This window comes from Hyperolius riggenbachi, chromosome 4 (assembly GCF_040937935.1).
Source record: "Hyperolius riggenbachi isolate aHypRig1 chromosome 4, aHypRig1.pri, whole genome shotgun sequence".
Lineage (NCBI taxonomy): Eukaryota > Metazoa > Chordata > Amphibia > Anura > Hyperoliidae > Hyperolius > Hyperolius riggenbachi.
This window is the reverse complement of record NC_090649.1, coordinates 282,564,317-282,577,958: the sequence shown is the minus strand read 5'-3', so window position 1 is coordinate 282,577,958 and position 13,642 is coordinate 282,564,317. Positions and strand designations below refer to the sequence as shown.

The 13,642-nt window shown below is 43.4% G+C and overlaps 1 protein-coding gene across 3 annotated transcripts in view; it reads left to right on the top strand.

The window, feature by feature from the left end:
- Positions 1-1,003: 1,003 nt before the first annotated feature.
- Positions 1,004-13,642, top strand: part of ZUP1 (zinc finger containing ubiquitin peptidase 1) — a 48,108-nt gene continuing 35,469 nt past the window's right edge. The window contains exons 1-5 of one of the 3 annotated variants that reach the window (XM_068231348.1): positions 1,004-1,059; positions 3,120-3,846; positions 9,240-9,350; positions 12,457-12,575; positions 12,885-13,053. In XM_068231348.1, coding sequence (XP_068087449.1) covers positions 3,180-3,846; positions 9,240-9,350; positions 12,457-12,575; positions 12,885-13,053 — 1,066 coding nt within the window. In that variant the 5' untranslated portion in view covers positions 1,004-1,059; positions 3,120-3,179. The other 2 variants (XM_068231349.1, XM_068231350.1) reach the window with 2 other exon arrangements.

The window sequence follows — 13,642 nt, the reverse complement described above, 5'->3', positions numbered from 1 at the left end:
GCGTTAATTTTGTGCTAACATGTTGCTCACATTGCTTTTATTTTGTGCTGACATGTTGCTCACATTGCTTTTATTTTGTGCTGACATGTTGCCCACATTGCGTTTATTTTGTGCTGACATGTTGCTCACATTGCGTTTATTTTGTGCTGACATGTTGCTCACATTGCGTTTATTTTGTGCTGACATGTTGCCCACAGTGCGTTTATTTTGTGCTAACATGTTGCCCACATTGCGTTTATTTTGTGCTGAAATGTTGCCCACATTGCGTTTATTTTGTGCTGACATGTTACTCACATTGAGTTTATTTGGTGCTGACATGTTGCCCACATTGCGTTTATTTTGTGCTGACATGTTGCTCACATTTCGTTTATTTTGTGCTGACATGTTGCTTACATTGCCTTTATTTTGTGCTGAAATGTTGCTCACATTGCGTTTATTTTGTGCTGACATGTTGCATACATTGCGTTTATTTTGTGCTGACATGTTGCCCATTGCGTTTATTTTCTGCTGACATGTTGCCCACATTGCGCGCTGCAGCCCCCTATTTTTCGCGTGCCGCCCCCCACCCCCGGCCCAGGTTGAACCAACTAAAATCTGGTCACTCTATGATAAGGCAACTGTTAATCTGTCATTTCAATGTGGTCTGCAGAAGAAATCACTTTAGCTCAACAGACGATCCAATATTTTTAAACAGGATTCAATATTTTGTGTGTGTCAGCCCCAAAGGTGCCCATTACAATCCAATTTCTTGAATGAATGATCTTACTGCCTGATCTGATTGTTCTGGCTCACCAATGGAGGGGAAAATGATACAAAATCCAAACAGACTCAATCCGAAATTCTGATCGACAGAACGATCATCATCGATTGGCATCATTGTACCTGATCCGATTGATAGTAGTGTCTAGGCAGCGGCAGGCAGCCAGCAGATACATACCTTCCTTGCGTTCCACCTCGTATAATCCTCGCTCTAGTGTCTGTCTGACGCTACTTCCTGTTTATACAGGAAGTAACGTCAGACGCTAGAAAGAGAAACTTTCCCGGTGGAACGCAAGGAAGGTATGTATCTGCTCGCTGCCCGCCGCTGCCCACTGTGCCCAGACACTAATTTAAGCAGGAGGGGAGCGCAGAGGGGAGAGCCCCGAGGTGAGGGTGGGGACCGTGCCCCCTTCCCCCCGAGTGTGGCAATGGCTTTCACCTCATGGTGCGTCCCCTCCAGTCCCCTAAAGCGGCCCTGAGCGGGCATATGTATGAGGCAAAGCACCAAGCAGACGCTATAAACGGATCTCAGTAGGTGGTAGCCTGACTGCAGTCACTCTGTCTCATATAAAATGCCAACTATCTCTTCATTTCCCATGAAATGTCAGTTCGCTGTGTCTTCTCCTACAAGCAGGGCTGTGGAGTCGGAGCAACTTTGGGTACGGGGGTTTCATAAACTAAGGAGTCGGATGATTTTTGTACCCACTCCACAACCCTGCATACAAGTCACTGCATTTTGTTGTAGCATACCATTCGTTATGGTGCCTTCCTGTAACACTTCAGTGGTCACTGTGTCTTCCTCCAGCAGGTTAGTGGTTGCTCTATCTTCATGTTGTATATGTGCAATTGGGGTGTTTCCAGCAGCTGCTCTCCCTGTGACATGGTAAGAAGTAACTGCATGATCTGCATCTTCCCTTTGCCAGAGGAAACAGGAACAGCAAGTGTAAAGCCCCTAATTTTTGCGATGCCATGCCCCTGCTGCATCTCATTGCAATGAAAAAAATTACAACCACATGACCCTGTGGCAGAGTTCGCCAACAGGGTCATATGCATAGCATCGCCCTCGCTCAGTAACATACACCTTGCTAGACAGGAAGTATATCACTGCACTCCATCATTCACACTTACTTCATCACCCATTGACTTCCATTACCCCAAGCACCGTGCTTCAGGCTGTGCGGTAGAATGGATACTTCTGGCGCAAAGCAATGCGGTAAGTGTAAAAGGCAGAGCTGTGGAGTTGGAGTCGAGGAGTCGGAGTAATTTTGGGCACCTGGAGTCGGAGTTGGAGTCGTTGATTTCATAAACTGAGGAGTCTGAGTCGGATGGTTTTTGTACAAAATCCACAGCCCTGTTAACCCCTTGCCGGTTGAACTCCTCCGGCAAGGAGGCAGCGTGGAACTTTTTATTTATTTATTTTTTTAAATCATGTAGCGAGCCCAGGGTGCTAAGCGGCGGCATCCCCCCCCCCCCACCCACTCCGATCGCCTTCGGCGATCAGAGTAAGCAGGAAATCCCGTTCAGAACGGGATTTCCTGCAGGGCTTCCCTGGTCGCCATGGCGACGGGGCGGGATGACGTTGGGCCATCATAGGGAATCCCGATCCGCCCCTCAGCGCTGCCTGGCACTGATTGGCCAGGCAGTGCTGGGATCTGGGGCGGCTCGGCGGGTGGCGGCGGCGATCGCGTACCACAACAAAGTGCTAGCTGCGTGTAGGGAAAAAAAAATTTTGCAAATCGGCCCAGCGGGGCCTGAGAAATCCTCCTGCGCAGGTTACCCCAAGCTGAGCTCGGGATAACCGGCAAGGAGGTTAAGTATTTGGCTAAGTAGTTGAGGAGTCGGAGCCATTTTGGGTACTCTGAGTCGTGGTTTCATAAACTGAGGAGTCAGAGTTGGAGTCGGAAGATTTTTGTCCCGACTCCACAGCCCTGCTAAAAGGCCCGAATAACTTGCATTGCCGCTGTGTTACCCTGCGGTAAAACAGGGTAACGCAACACACACTTGCAGTGCAAAATGTAAAAGAGTTCTCTGGGTTTGTGCAGGCAGAGGTAATTTCAATTTCCAGACACTTCATCCAAGTCCAACAGCAATGTGCTGATGGTTGAACCAAGTGACCTATTTACTTTTTAGCCAGTGAGAGCTTCACTTTGGCCTCTTCTCTTGTGCAAGAAAACTCTCTTTCACAGAGGAGGCTGAACTGTGCACTAGTTGGACACTTTACCCTCCCGTCTTGCCAGGCCACTTCCCAATTGTAGTTAGTGGTGTCGTTCCTTATATTCATTGGGTTGCAATGAATGAGTATATTTAACATGTCCTTGTATATTAATTGTGTATTATTTCTACTTTTTTTTTTTCTACAGCTTTAGGCAGAATCTAATGAAAACCAAATCTTTGAATCATCACTTAGACTTATATGTACGATGTCCAGTATGTTGGTTTGTGACATTTGCACACAAGAGGTGCCTTCGGAAGATGATATGAAGAGCCATTTGTTATTAGCACACATGGAAGAGAACAGTTGCTGTCCATTCTGCACCGTCGTTGGACTCACATATGATGAACTTACCTATCATATAAATACAGCTCATTCAGACTCACTAGAACTGGAACCATGGAATAATGATGAAGAACAGCCGCAAGAATTCCAAAAAGCTGCACCCTCTTCACCTGAATATATAGACAGGTCACCAGCTGCAGTGGGTTCAAAACAACATATAGAACATATATTGCCAGAGCAAATCTCACCTGTCAGTTTAGAGAAGAATAGCACAAAACAGAATAATCTAGTAGAATGTATACAGATAGATGACACAACTGAATCCTTAAACAGCTCCCCGGTAGCTTCAAACACTGAATATTTGCCGTTACCTGTGACACCTCTGGATTCTGATGTATGCAATGCTAGTTTTGATTCTGACAGCTTGAGGGAAAGTGGTTGTCAAGCCAGTGCTTCAGCACAACACACAGACTTTGATGTGGATACAGTTATGGAATGCCCTTTTTGTTGTGAAACTACAATCTCAATTGAAGAACTTGAATTCCATGTGAAGATGGAACACGCAGACTTGGTAGATACACCTACCAAAGGTAATAATTTATACATTTTATTTTAGGAGCCAGCTCCGGTGATAACTATTGTTGGAGACTATGAGCCTGATGCACCCGGTACTGTGCAAGAGTTTTAGGGACTTTCTGAAAAAATGCTGTGAAGTTAGACTGTTGTCAGAAATAATAAATAAAAACAATAAACTAATCATTACTTCTAAGTGCAGGAACAGAAAACATCCAATCAAAATAATATCCACTCAGTGGCCGATTCACAAAACTGAGGTAAGATTGCCATGTGCAAGCAGCGCGCAGCAATTTTACCAGTAAAAACAGGAGAGCACCGCCCATTAACTAATTAGCACCATACACTTTACCGGGATAACGCACATCTTCCTATGGTAGGCACATGGCACTAATAGGTTAACGGGCGCGGTTCCCCTGGCATACAGCAATCTTACTTGTCTTGATTAATTAAGGCCTGTGTTTTTAAAGAGGCAGCACAAGGACATGTAGTAAAATGTTATTCAGGATAACTGATTTTACATAAATATCCTGGTTTCAGCATCAGAAACACTTTCTATATGTGTATATTGGTACAAACCCCGCCCTCCCAGTGATGTTTTAGCCTAGGCTATGAGGTCACACAATACTGCCCAAAAGTACTCAGAGATCAGGTGTTTCTGCTCACTTATATATATAACAAAGAAACAGCGAACTGTGATGTTACTTGCCAGCAGTAAATGTGTTTCCACCTGGGGTAAATTTCAGAATGTAAGATTTTACAATGGGCAAACTCTAATGAATACAACTGCTTATTTTTTACAGCATTACTTTATAAAATTATTTCATCAAAGTGTACCTGGGCCGAAAGCTCGGACACAAAATTAGATAATTACCTAAAGAGAGGGAAGCATCAGGATCCTATTGAGGCTTCCCTCGGTGCTCTGATATCCCCCGTCGTTGAGTGTAGCCCCCTCAGAAGATTAAAGACAAGGCATTGTCGTTAATCATATTGGGGTGGTGCATTTGCTCTACCTTTAGCATGGCTGCGCAGTAGCTGCGTGAGCACGCCCGTGCAGTAAGCCAGAGCTACGGGCCATTGCGTATACGCGGCTGTGCTTGCGTGGCTACTTCATAGCTCATAAGAGGAGGAGTATGTCCCCGATGTGGTGAGGGGCCACGCTTAGCGACAGACATCAGACCATCGAGGAAAGCCTCAATAGGATCCTGAGGCTTCCCTCTCTTCAGGTTAATATCATATTTTGAACCTGAGCTTCAGCTCGGTATCACTTTTAAAGGAGACCTAAAGTAAAAAAAAAAGCCCATTTACTTTCCTGGAGCTTCTTCCAACCCCCTGAAATCTTCCTAATCCTTCACTATCATCCCACATTTCGCTGTTCCGCCTGTATCCCCCTCTAACACTAGATGTGTGGTGTACCTCTATCGTGCTCCCATGGCTCGGAGCGCTTGTGCAGAAACTGGTACCACGGATGTGCAAAATGCTTCAGACTGAGGGAGCACGATAGAGGATGATGGCGACCAGACAGCGGGGGGAACGGCTGACTGCGGGATGACGGCAAAACGACCAGGAAGACTTCAGGGGCTGGAGAAAACCCCAGGTAAGTAAATGGTCAAAAAAATGTTTCTAACTTTATGTTCACTTTGTTATATTCAGTTAAGTTCCACTTTAAATTCACTTTAGATCTCTTTGGTACAATTGTGCACAGTTTTCTTGTTTCTTTTCTTTTTAAGATGTTTATTTCCAGACATTTATGAGAATTTATCACTGTTCTGGGAATTTCGGCTGTCTCAGTTGCTTCTGTATGTTCATCTAATCTCTTACAGACTCAATTACCGTATGTCATGCAGGGCTCTGTGGTGGCCATATTTCCTAGACTTTGTGAGCTTTTTCTTTCTCACAAAAAGAGGTCTTTATGATTGTGGCCATATGCTTGGCCTGGATAGTGTTAAGGGCTCTGCCTCTGACACAGGAGACCAGATTTTGAATCTCGGCTTCCTAATCAGCCCTGCAGCGCTTTGAGTCTGCCAGGTGAAAAGCGCAATATAAATGTTCTGTGTCTTGGGGTTATTGTTCTGCAATTCTGATTATTCCAGTATAGGGCCTACCGGTAATCCCCATATTACTTTATTTAAAAGAAACAAATAGTCTCCACACCTCAGGAAAATACATGGTTGCTGGACATCCGACAATGACTCCAAAAACAGGCACAAGAAGGCTATACAGATTGTATTTCTTGTGATAGGTATATAAAAAAGTTACTGGATTTACTCTCTCTTAATAATAAGCCTTTGAGGTGAATTTCTCCCTCCTTGCAGCTGGGAAGTGGTGATCATTGTCCACCTGATAGGGAAAACCCAGCCAATTATAGTTTTAACCACCTATAACAAAGAATACAAGTCAAATGGCCTTATTTCCCTAATGGCCCCCAACAATGTATTGCCTGGAAGTGTGGAGACTGTTTAAGTGTCTAATATGGAGTTATTACTATGGTGATTAGGTCTTATGGAACAACTGAAATGAGAGGGATATGGAGGCTGACATATTTCCTTTTGAACAATGCATATTATCTGGCTGTACTGTTGATCTTGTTCCTGTAATATAGCCATAGAGCCTGTACAAGCAAGCAGATAATGTGTTTCTGAACAAAATCTGGCAAGATTAGCTGCATGTTTGCTTCAGGTGTGTGATTCCGAAACTACTGATGCCAAATAGATCAGCTGGACAGCCAGGGAACTGGTATTGGTTTAAAAGGAAATAAATGTGTCAGCTCTATATCCCTCTCAGTTCAGTTGTCCTGTAAAGAGCAATTGTGACTTTCTTTTAAATAAAAAGCACAGTGTTCTCCCCAAGCTCTTTTAGCCGGGTGCTCCACCCGTCTAATTTTAGGGAGCACCCGGCTGTAATTGGCTCGCCGCCTCATTCTCCTCCAATCCAGTAAGCAGAGTTACAGCGGCCCTGCATTCCCCCGTCGCGCCCCACCTGGCTACTTTTTCATGCCACCCGGCTGGAAAAACTGGGGAGAACACTGAAGCAGATACTTACCTCGGGAGGGTAATGAGGCTTCCACCCATTCCTCTCCATCCCTCCATTCCAGTGCTGGCAACCCCTAACAAAGTAAACAACAATTACCTGTGCCACTGCGGAAATAGCCGCTGGAGCCCAAGAGGAGGTTAATACTGCACCTGCGCAAGGCGCCTGACAAGCAGATCTTCGGGGGTTCGGGCACTGGATTCCCTCTGCTGAGGAGGATTGGGCAAGCCTCTTTAGAATCCAGAGGCTTCCCGCTCCCAAGGTAAGTACCCCTAAGAGCACTTTTTCCCTTTAAGTACTTAGGAGTGAAAAGCTTTTTTGAAATTAGCAGACCCAAATTTAAAATGCATCAAAATTATGTATATGTAAATGTGTAAGGAATATTGCACACCAAATATGATAAAATCAATTGAAATATTTTTCAAATGCTTGTATCATATTTGTTGTGCACATATTATATATTTGTATATTAGTCCTTTAGAAAGTGGGGCCTCTTATTTTAACCTCTATCTCACCATTTTCCTTTTGTCTTGACAGGCTATCTTTCTATGTGTTCATAGCAATACAGGTGTGCGTGGACATATTTTTTACAGTCATATATTCTTCTCGTGTGCTGTACTATATATTCAAGCAACAGTCTGTTTCAGTTTTATCACAGCAATTTCCCCTTTATATGGCTAGATTCAGGATGTTTGATTTGTGCAGCAGATCCATTCCCTTGTCACTCTAGACCAGTGATGGCTAACCTTGGCACTCCATTTGTGACAAAACTACAAATCCCATCATGCCTCTGCCTTCCCGAGTTGTGCTTAGAGCTGTCAGAGTATTGCAATGCCTCATGGGACTTGTAGTTCCACCACAGCTGGAGTGCCAAGGTTAGCCATCACTGCTCTAGACACTTGCCAGATATAATCATGCACCTCAATTACACTGGTAGTAAAGCAGCTGTCATATATTCTAATCACATCTCTGGTATATTAACAGGGACACAGTTCCTCATAATAGGAGCAGAGCCATACAAACCACTAAGGCTGAGTCACCATCCATGGATTAGTGGTCTGTACGTTTCCATTGTCAGAAACCGGGTCCCTGCAAGGTACCAGAGATGTGTTAAGAACATATATAACAGCTGCTTTACCACCAGTCTAATCAAGGTGCTTGATTATATCTGGTGAGTGTCTAGAGTGACAAGGGAATGGGCCTGCAAAAATCAAACCTCCTGACACTGGCCATTCAGAGGGAACCTGAAGTGAGCGGGATCTAGACGCTGCCATATTTACTTCCTTTTAAACTATGCATATTGTCTAAATGTCCTAGCTCTGATACTTTTAGCCATAGACACTGAACAAGCATGCAGATCAGGTGCTTCTGACTGAAGTCTGACTGGCTTAGCTGCATGCTTGTTTCAGGTCTGTGATTCAGACACTACTGAACAAAAAGATGAGCAGGACTGTCAACCAACTAGTATTGTTTAAAAGGAAAAAAATCTAGTAGCCTCCATATCCCTCTCACCCTGGGTTCTTTTAAATGAAGGAACCACCATGGAATAAAAATGGAACTGATAGTTGCTTGAATATAGACTGTATGAGCATACGATATGTTAGAGAGGGCAGCAGTTTTCATATAGTAATTGCAGAACTGTTGTCTGGACTGTGGCAAGACTCAAATAACTGCACATCAAGCAGTGAATATGAATGTTGGTTCTACAATGGTTCCTTTTGGGAACTGTCAGTTTCTTGAATGTAAAGTGGATGATTGTATAAGCTAGAGCACATCAGATAAATTCTATACATACAATTCTACAGTATAGAGCCACAAGTGGTGCATAGGTATATCACTGGTATATAAATATTTTCAAGGTTCACCGTACTTGTGGCAAATGCAATTCATGCGTACTTGTATGCAAGATTTGGTGCTGTTTCCCATTTAAAAGTGGTTCTACACACTAAGCCTCCACAAAGGCTGTTTTTAGTGGTTGGACATACTAATGTTTCTGGTTTTAAGCCACTGTATGTCTCTTCACGCAAAGGTTATATTACACCGATTCACCCATTACAAATTCCCAAGCTGTGTCATTTACTTGGTATTGAAATACTTGAGGATCGGAGATATGTATATGACTAATTTCTAGGCAAAATCTACTTTTCTTTAGAAGGGTGTTCAGAATAGCAGTTTACATATCTTTTCCACTATAGGCATCCTTTACAGAGATTCTTGCATGCATTATCAACACAAAAAGCATTGTGATAAGTCATAGGAAATATAAAAAGGTAACTTAATCCCAACTTTTCTTTTGTATTGCTTATTTCATATGTAAACCCAAATTATATTAGTGAATGTTATGAACACTTAGCATATTTGTTATCTCTTGGTTTCTTAGAAACTTCCAGGCAACGGTTTGAATGTCCAATATGTTCCCTGGTTTGTCCTAATTGCCGCATCCTTCAAGAACATGTCAATCTGCATTTGGAGGAAAACGTCAGGAATGAAGGTTGGTTTAGCATTATCTTTCTCTAGAAAGGTTAGTTGCTTATGGTGAGTTTCATAACCTAGTCGTGTAGTAAGCTTAGACATGCTAGATTTAATTGAATAATTTTGGCTCATTTCAAAACTGGCACATAGAGAGCAAGCTTCCCGCATCGTGGCCAACAGTGTGTTTCCCTGCAGGTGTGTAGAATCCCTGATCAGCCTCAGCCAATCGGCTTTCTCACTGACTCATTATAGCAGACTGGCATTTATTGCAATTGGTGGGGACAATAGCCAGATAACGCATGCTGGAATAGGAAGATCTGTCACATTATCCAGCCAGCAATATATTGTTAAAATTACTTCAGTTTAATCAAAAAGATGTAAAACTCCCACAACATCTACAGATACAGTCACAGATACCGTGGTAGCCTTTGTCACAAGCCAAAATTCCAAGAAAACCAAAGATAACATAGCAATATCAAAATGGTGAGAGAACTCAACTACAAGCAGTCTGTCTGATCACAGATTTTCATGCCCACACCTGCTAACCAAGAACCTATCCTGCCAAAGTGGATCAGATACTACTCTTTTCTATTTGTATGCATTTAGTCCAAATCCATGCTGCATAAACTTGACTTAGTTTCCATTTACTCAAAATTCTTAGCCTTTCATAGACGAATTATCACCAGCCTAGATACAGCATTAAAGGATACCTGAACTGACATGTGACATGATGAGATAGACATGTGTATGTATGTACAGTGCCTAGCACACAAATACCTATGCTGTGTTCCTTTTTTTCTTTCTCCGCCTGAAAGCGTTAAATGTCAGGTATGTAAGTGGCTGACTCAGTCCTGACTCAGACAGGAAGTGACTATAGTGTGACCCTTACTGATAAGACATTCCAACTATAAAACACATTCCTAGCAGAGAATGGCTTCTGAGAGCAAAAAAGGTGTAAAAAGGGGAATTTCTTATCAGTGAGGGTCACATCTCATCATGTCACATGTCAGTTCGGGTATCCTTTAAGGAAGGGAGGATCACTTGCAGTTTGGGGGGGGGGGGGGGGGCTTGTATATGACCTGCATATCAACAATCCAGTATTAGAGTATATATATGGAAAGCGTACATGCAAAGAAGGCATCAAGGAAATTTAGGGTGATATAACTGAAATTCTACATTAGGGATATTGGTAAATGTCCTTGGGTGTAATCTCGGCTGTAAGTGAAGAAATCTCTACTGTAACGTTTAATAGACAGCAGAGGAATCCTGGCAAAGGCTTTGACCCTTCCCCTTGCTAATTACGGGGCTGTGGAGTCGGAGTAATTTTGGGTGCCTGGAGTCGGGGGAAAAATGCACGGACTCCGACTCCTAATGAATTTGTAACTGTAATTAAAATAGAAAATATGATAAAATGTTCTATTTCTCAGATAATAGTCCTTAAAAATAATGTATATATACAGTAATAGCTGTGTTCAGTGCACAAAAATTAAATAAACCAATGAAAATTAGTTACTTGTGCTGCTTCAATAAAGCAGTCCCCGTATTTTTAAAGTCAGATATACATATCTGATTGTGACTGTATATATGATGTGTACACAAGAATCTCTTATATATACGAAATAACATCTATGCTGTAAGTATATAGCCTGATGTGTAGCCGTGTCACTAATAGAGATGGTCAATGAGATGGAAATAATTCTGCATTGATGCTGGTTTATGCAAATGTACTCTTTGCTCATGAAATCAAATAATTTGATATGATGTTAAAATTTGGTTTGGTGACTATGAATTAAAGGGTACCTGAGGCGAATTAAAAGAAAAGCTTTATACATACCTGGGGCTTCCTCCATCCCCCTTCAGGCCATTCGGACCCTCGCTGTCCTCCTCCGCCACCTGGATCTTCTGCTATGAGTCCAGGTAATTCAGCCAGTCAGAGCAGTCTGGCTACGTGCCGCTTCCACAGCCAGGAGCGTTCTGCACCTGCACAATAGTGCTGCGCAGGTGTAGTATGCTCCCGGCGGCAGAGTGTGTGCATGCGCACTACACCAGACTGGCTCAAGTACCTGGACTCATAGCAGAAGTTCCAGGTGGCGGAGGAGGACAGCAAGGGACTGATTAGCCTGAAGGGGCTGGAGGAAGCCCCAGGTATGTATAAAACTTTAATTTCATCTGTCTCAGGTTTACTTTGTTACACAGTAGTACTATACTCTACATATGCTCTCCCCACAGAGCTGCAGGGAATCCACTGAGAATGTTGTGCACATTGAACACAGAGGTGTTGTCTATCACCCATAAACCTTGTTCAGATTGTGCATGAAGAATGTGTAATAGAGGAAGAATCTCCTTATTCCCCTGCAGAGTACCTGCACATCACTCTTACATGTACCCAGTCACATTGCCTAGGGCCTGATCCATGTTCAGATGTGTAATAGAGGAAGAATCCCCTCATTCTCCTGCAGAGTACCTGCACATCATCCTTACATGTACCCACAGTTACATTGCCTAGGGCCTGATAGATGTTCTTTGTTCCGGTCTGTACCTTTTACAGGTACTCTTACCAAGGACTAGTTTTAGTCTAAAGGGAATAAATATAGTAGTCTACATATCCTTCTCACTTCAGTTGTCTTGTAAAATTCCTAAGCGTTGGCAGTTAAGAGACGAATTTCACGTTACATACTGTTAATCAACAAAATTGTAATATGCAAATTAGTGGAGGAGGAGGAGGAGTCGGTGGAATCCTAAACTGAGGAGTCGGAGTCAGTGGATTTTTGGACCGACTCCACAGCCCTGGCTAATTAAAACAAAATTGCTGTTTTGGCCAAAATTTGGGGGTAAGTTCTGTGTTGGAATGATTGCTCAGCACTCGACAATCTACACTGCTTCATTTAATTTTCTGTTTGTGTTAACGCCGGTAAGCAATCGTACACACGACTGTCTATTCATCTAAATAGACAGTGTTTCGTCCGTGTGAACCAGCCCTTATGCAGTCCCCACCTGCCCTGATATTAAGTATAGTGCCCAGGGCTGAAAGTGTTCTCTTCACCCTGCATAAGAGGTTGCTACAAAATATAACCATGTAAAGCATGTGTGCATTTTTTCATGCTAATAATATTTACTTTTTCTAGCTTCTGCAGATGGGTTTTCCAAAGACTCTATTCTGGCCAGACAGTTACAAGCTGAAGAAGACAAACATCGGAGAGAAGAGGAGGCTCAAAAAGAGAAGTTGGAATTCCAGAAACTACAGGTATAAATCTAAAATAGATTTACGCTAAGTACCGTATATCCCCGAGTATAAGCCAAGTGTTTGAGGCCAAAAAAGTGGCCCAAAAGTGGGGGTCTCGGCTTATACGAGTGCCCACCTCCCCGAGTGCACCTTCATTCCACAGAGTGTACCAAAAAAAAAAAAAGCTGAGCAGCGCTAATGGTCCAGTAACTTCCCCTTTCCCGCTCGCCACTATGTGTACAGTAACCCGCATGCATCTTTTCTTTAGATGTGCTCCCCTGTAAGAGCATTGGAGATTGATAGCTTGTTTCCCTATCTTTCTTTTTCCAGAGAAAGTTCGGATTAGACAACTCTGGTGGCTTTCGGCAGCAGTCCATGCAGAACCTAGAAAGGGCTGTTGTAAGGGGACGTTTGCAGCCCATGGAGTTTCACCTACAGAAAGCACAGATGATGGAGTCTATAGCTACTGGTGTAGATGATGGAAGAACAACCACTTCAGGTTGGAAATTGTACACTAACCTTTCTTATACTGGCAGATGACCTTGATTATTGCAGTATATTACTTCAGCATCCAACTAGCATTGTGGGGTGGGAGTGACGGTGGGTACCGCACTTGGGTGAAGGGAATGGTGTACATATTATTACACCACAGGGCAGTTGGGCACAGGGCGAGCTGAATGAAGGCTCACCCTGCTGCCGCTACTATTCCCCCTCTGAGTCATAGTAATTTGGAGTCCAGCACCCGAATTACCGGTATGCAACTGCAAACTATAGCATTGCAGCTATAGCCACTCCGATACTGGGCACTAAGCTGCTTCAATTGGAATAGTAATGTCATAAGCAGAGGTGTCTCCAGAAAAGTTTATAGGTGGGGTTTTGGAGGCATGCCAAAAAACAACTTCCGGGGGGTAGGTGGGTTGGGGGAATTGGGTGTGGGGGATAGGTGCAGTTTGGCTACAAGCGCAGCCCACTGAAATAGCTGATCTCACAGGTCACTTCTTACACACAACTGCAGTGTGCAGAAAAACTCCACCAGATTCAGCTTCCCGGGAGGGTGAAGAAGGGCGTTATGGTTTCTCCTGCAGATG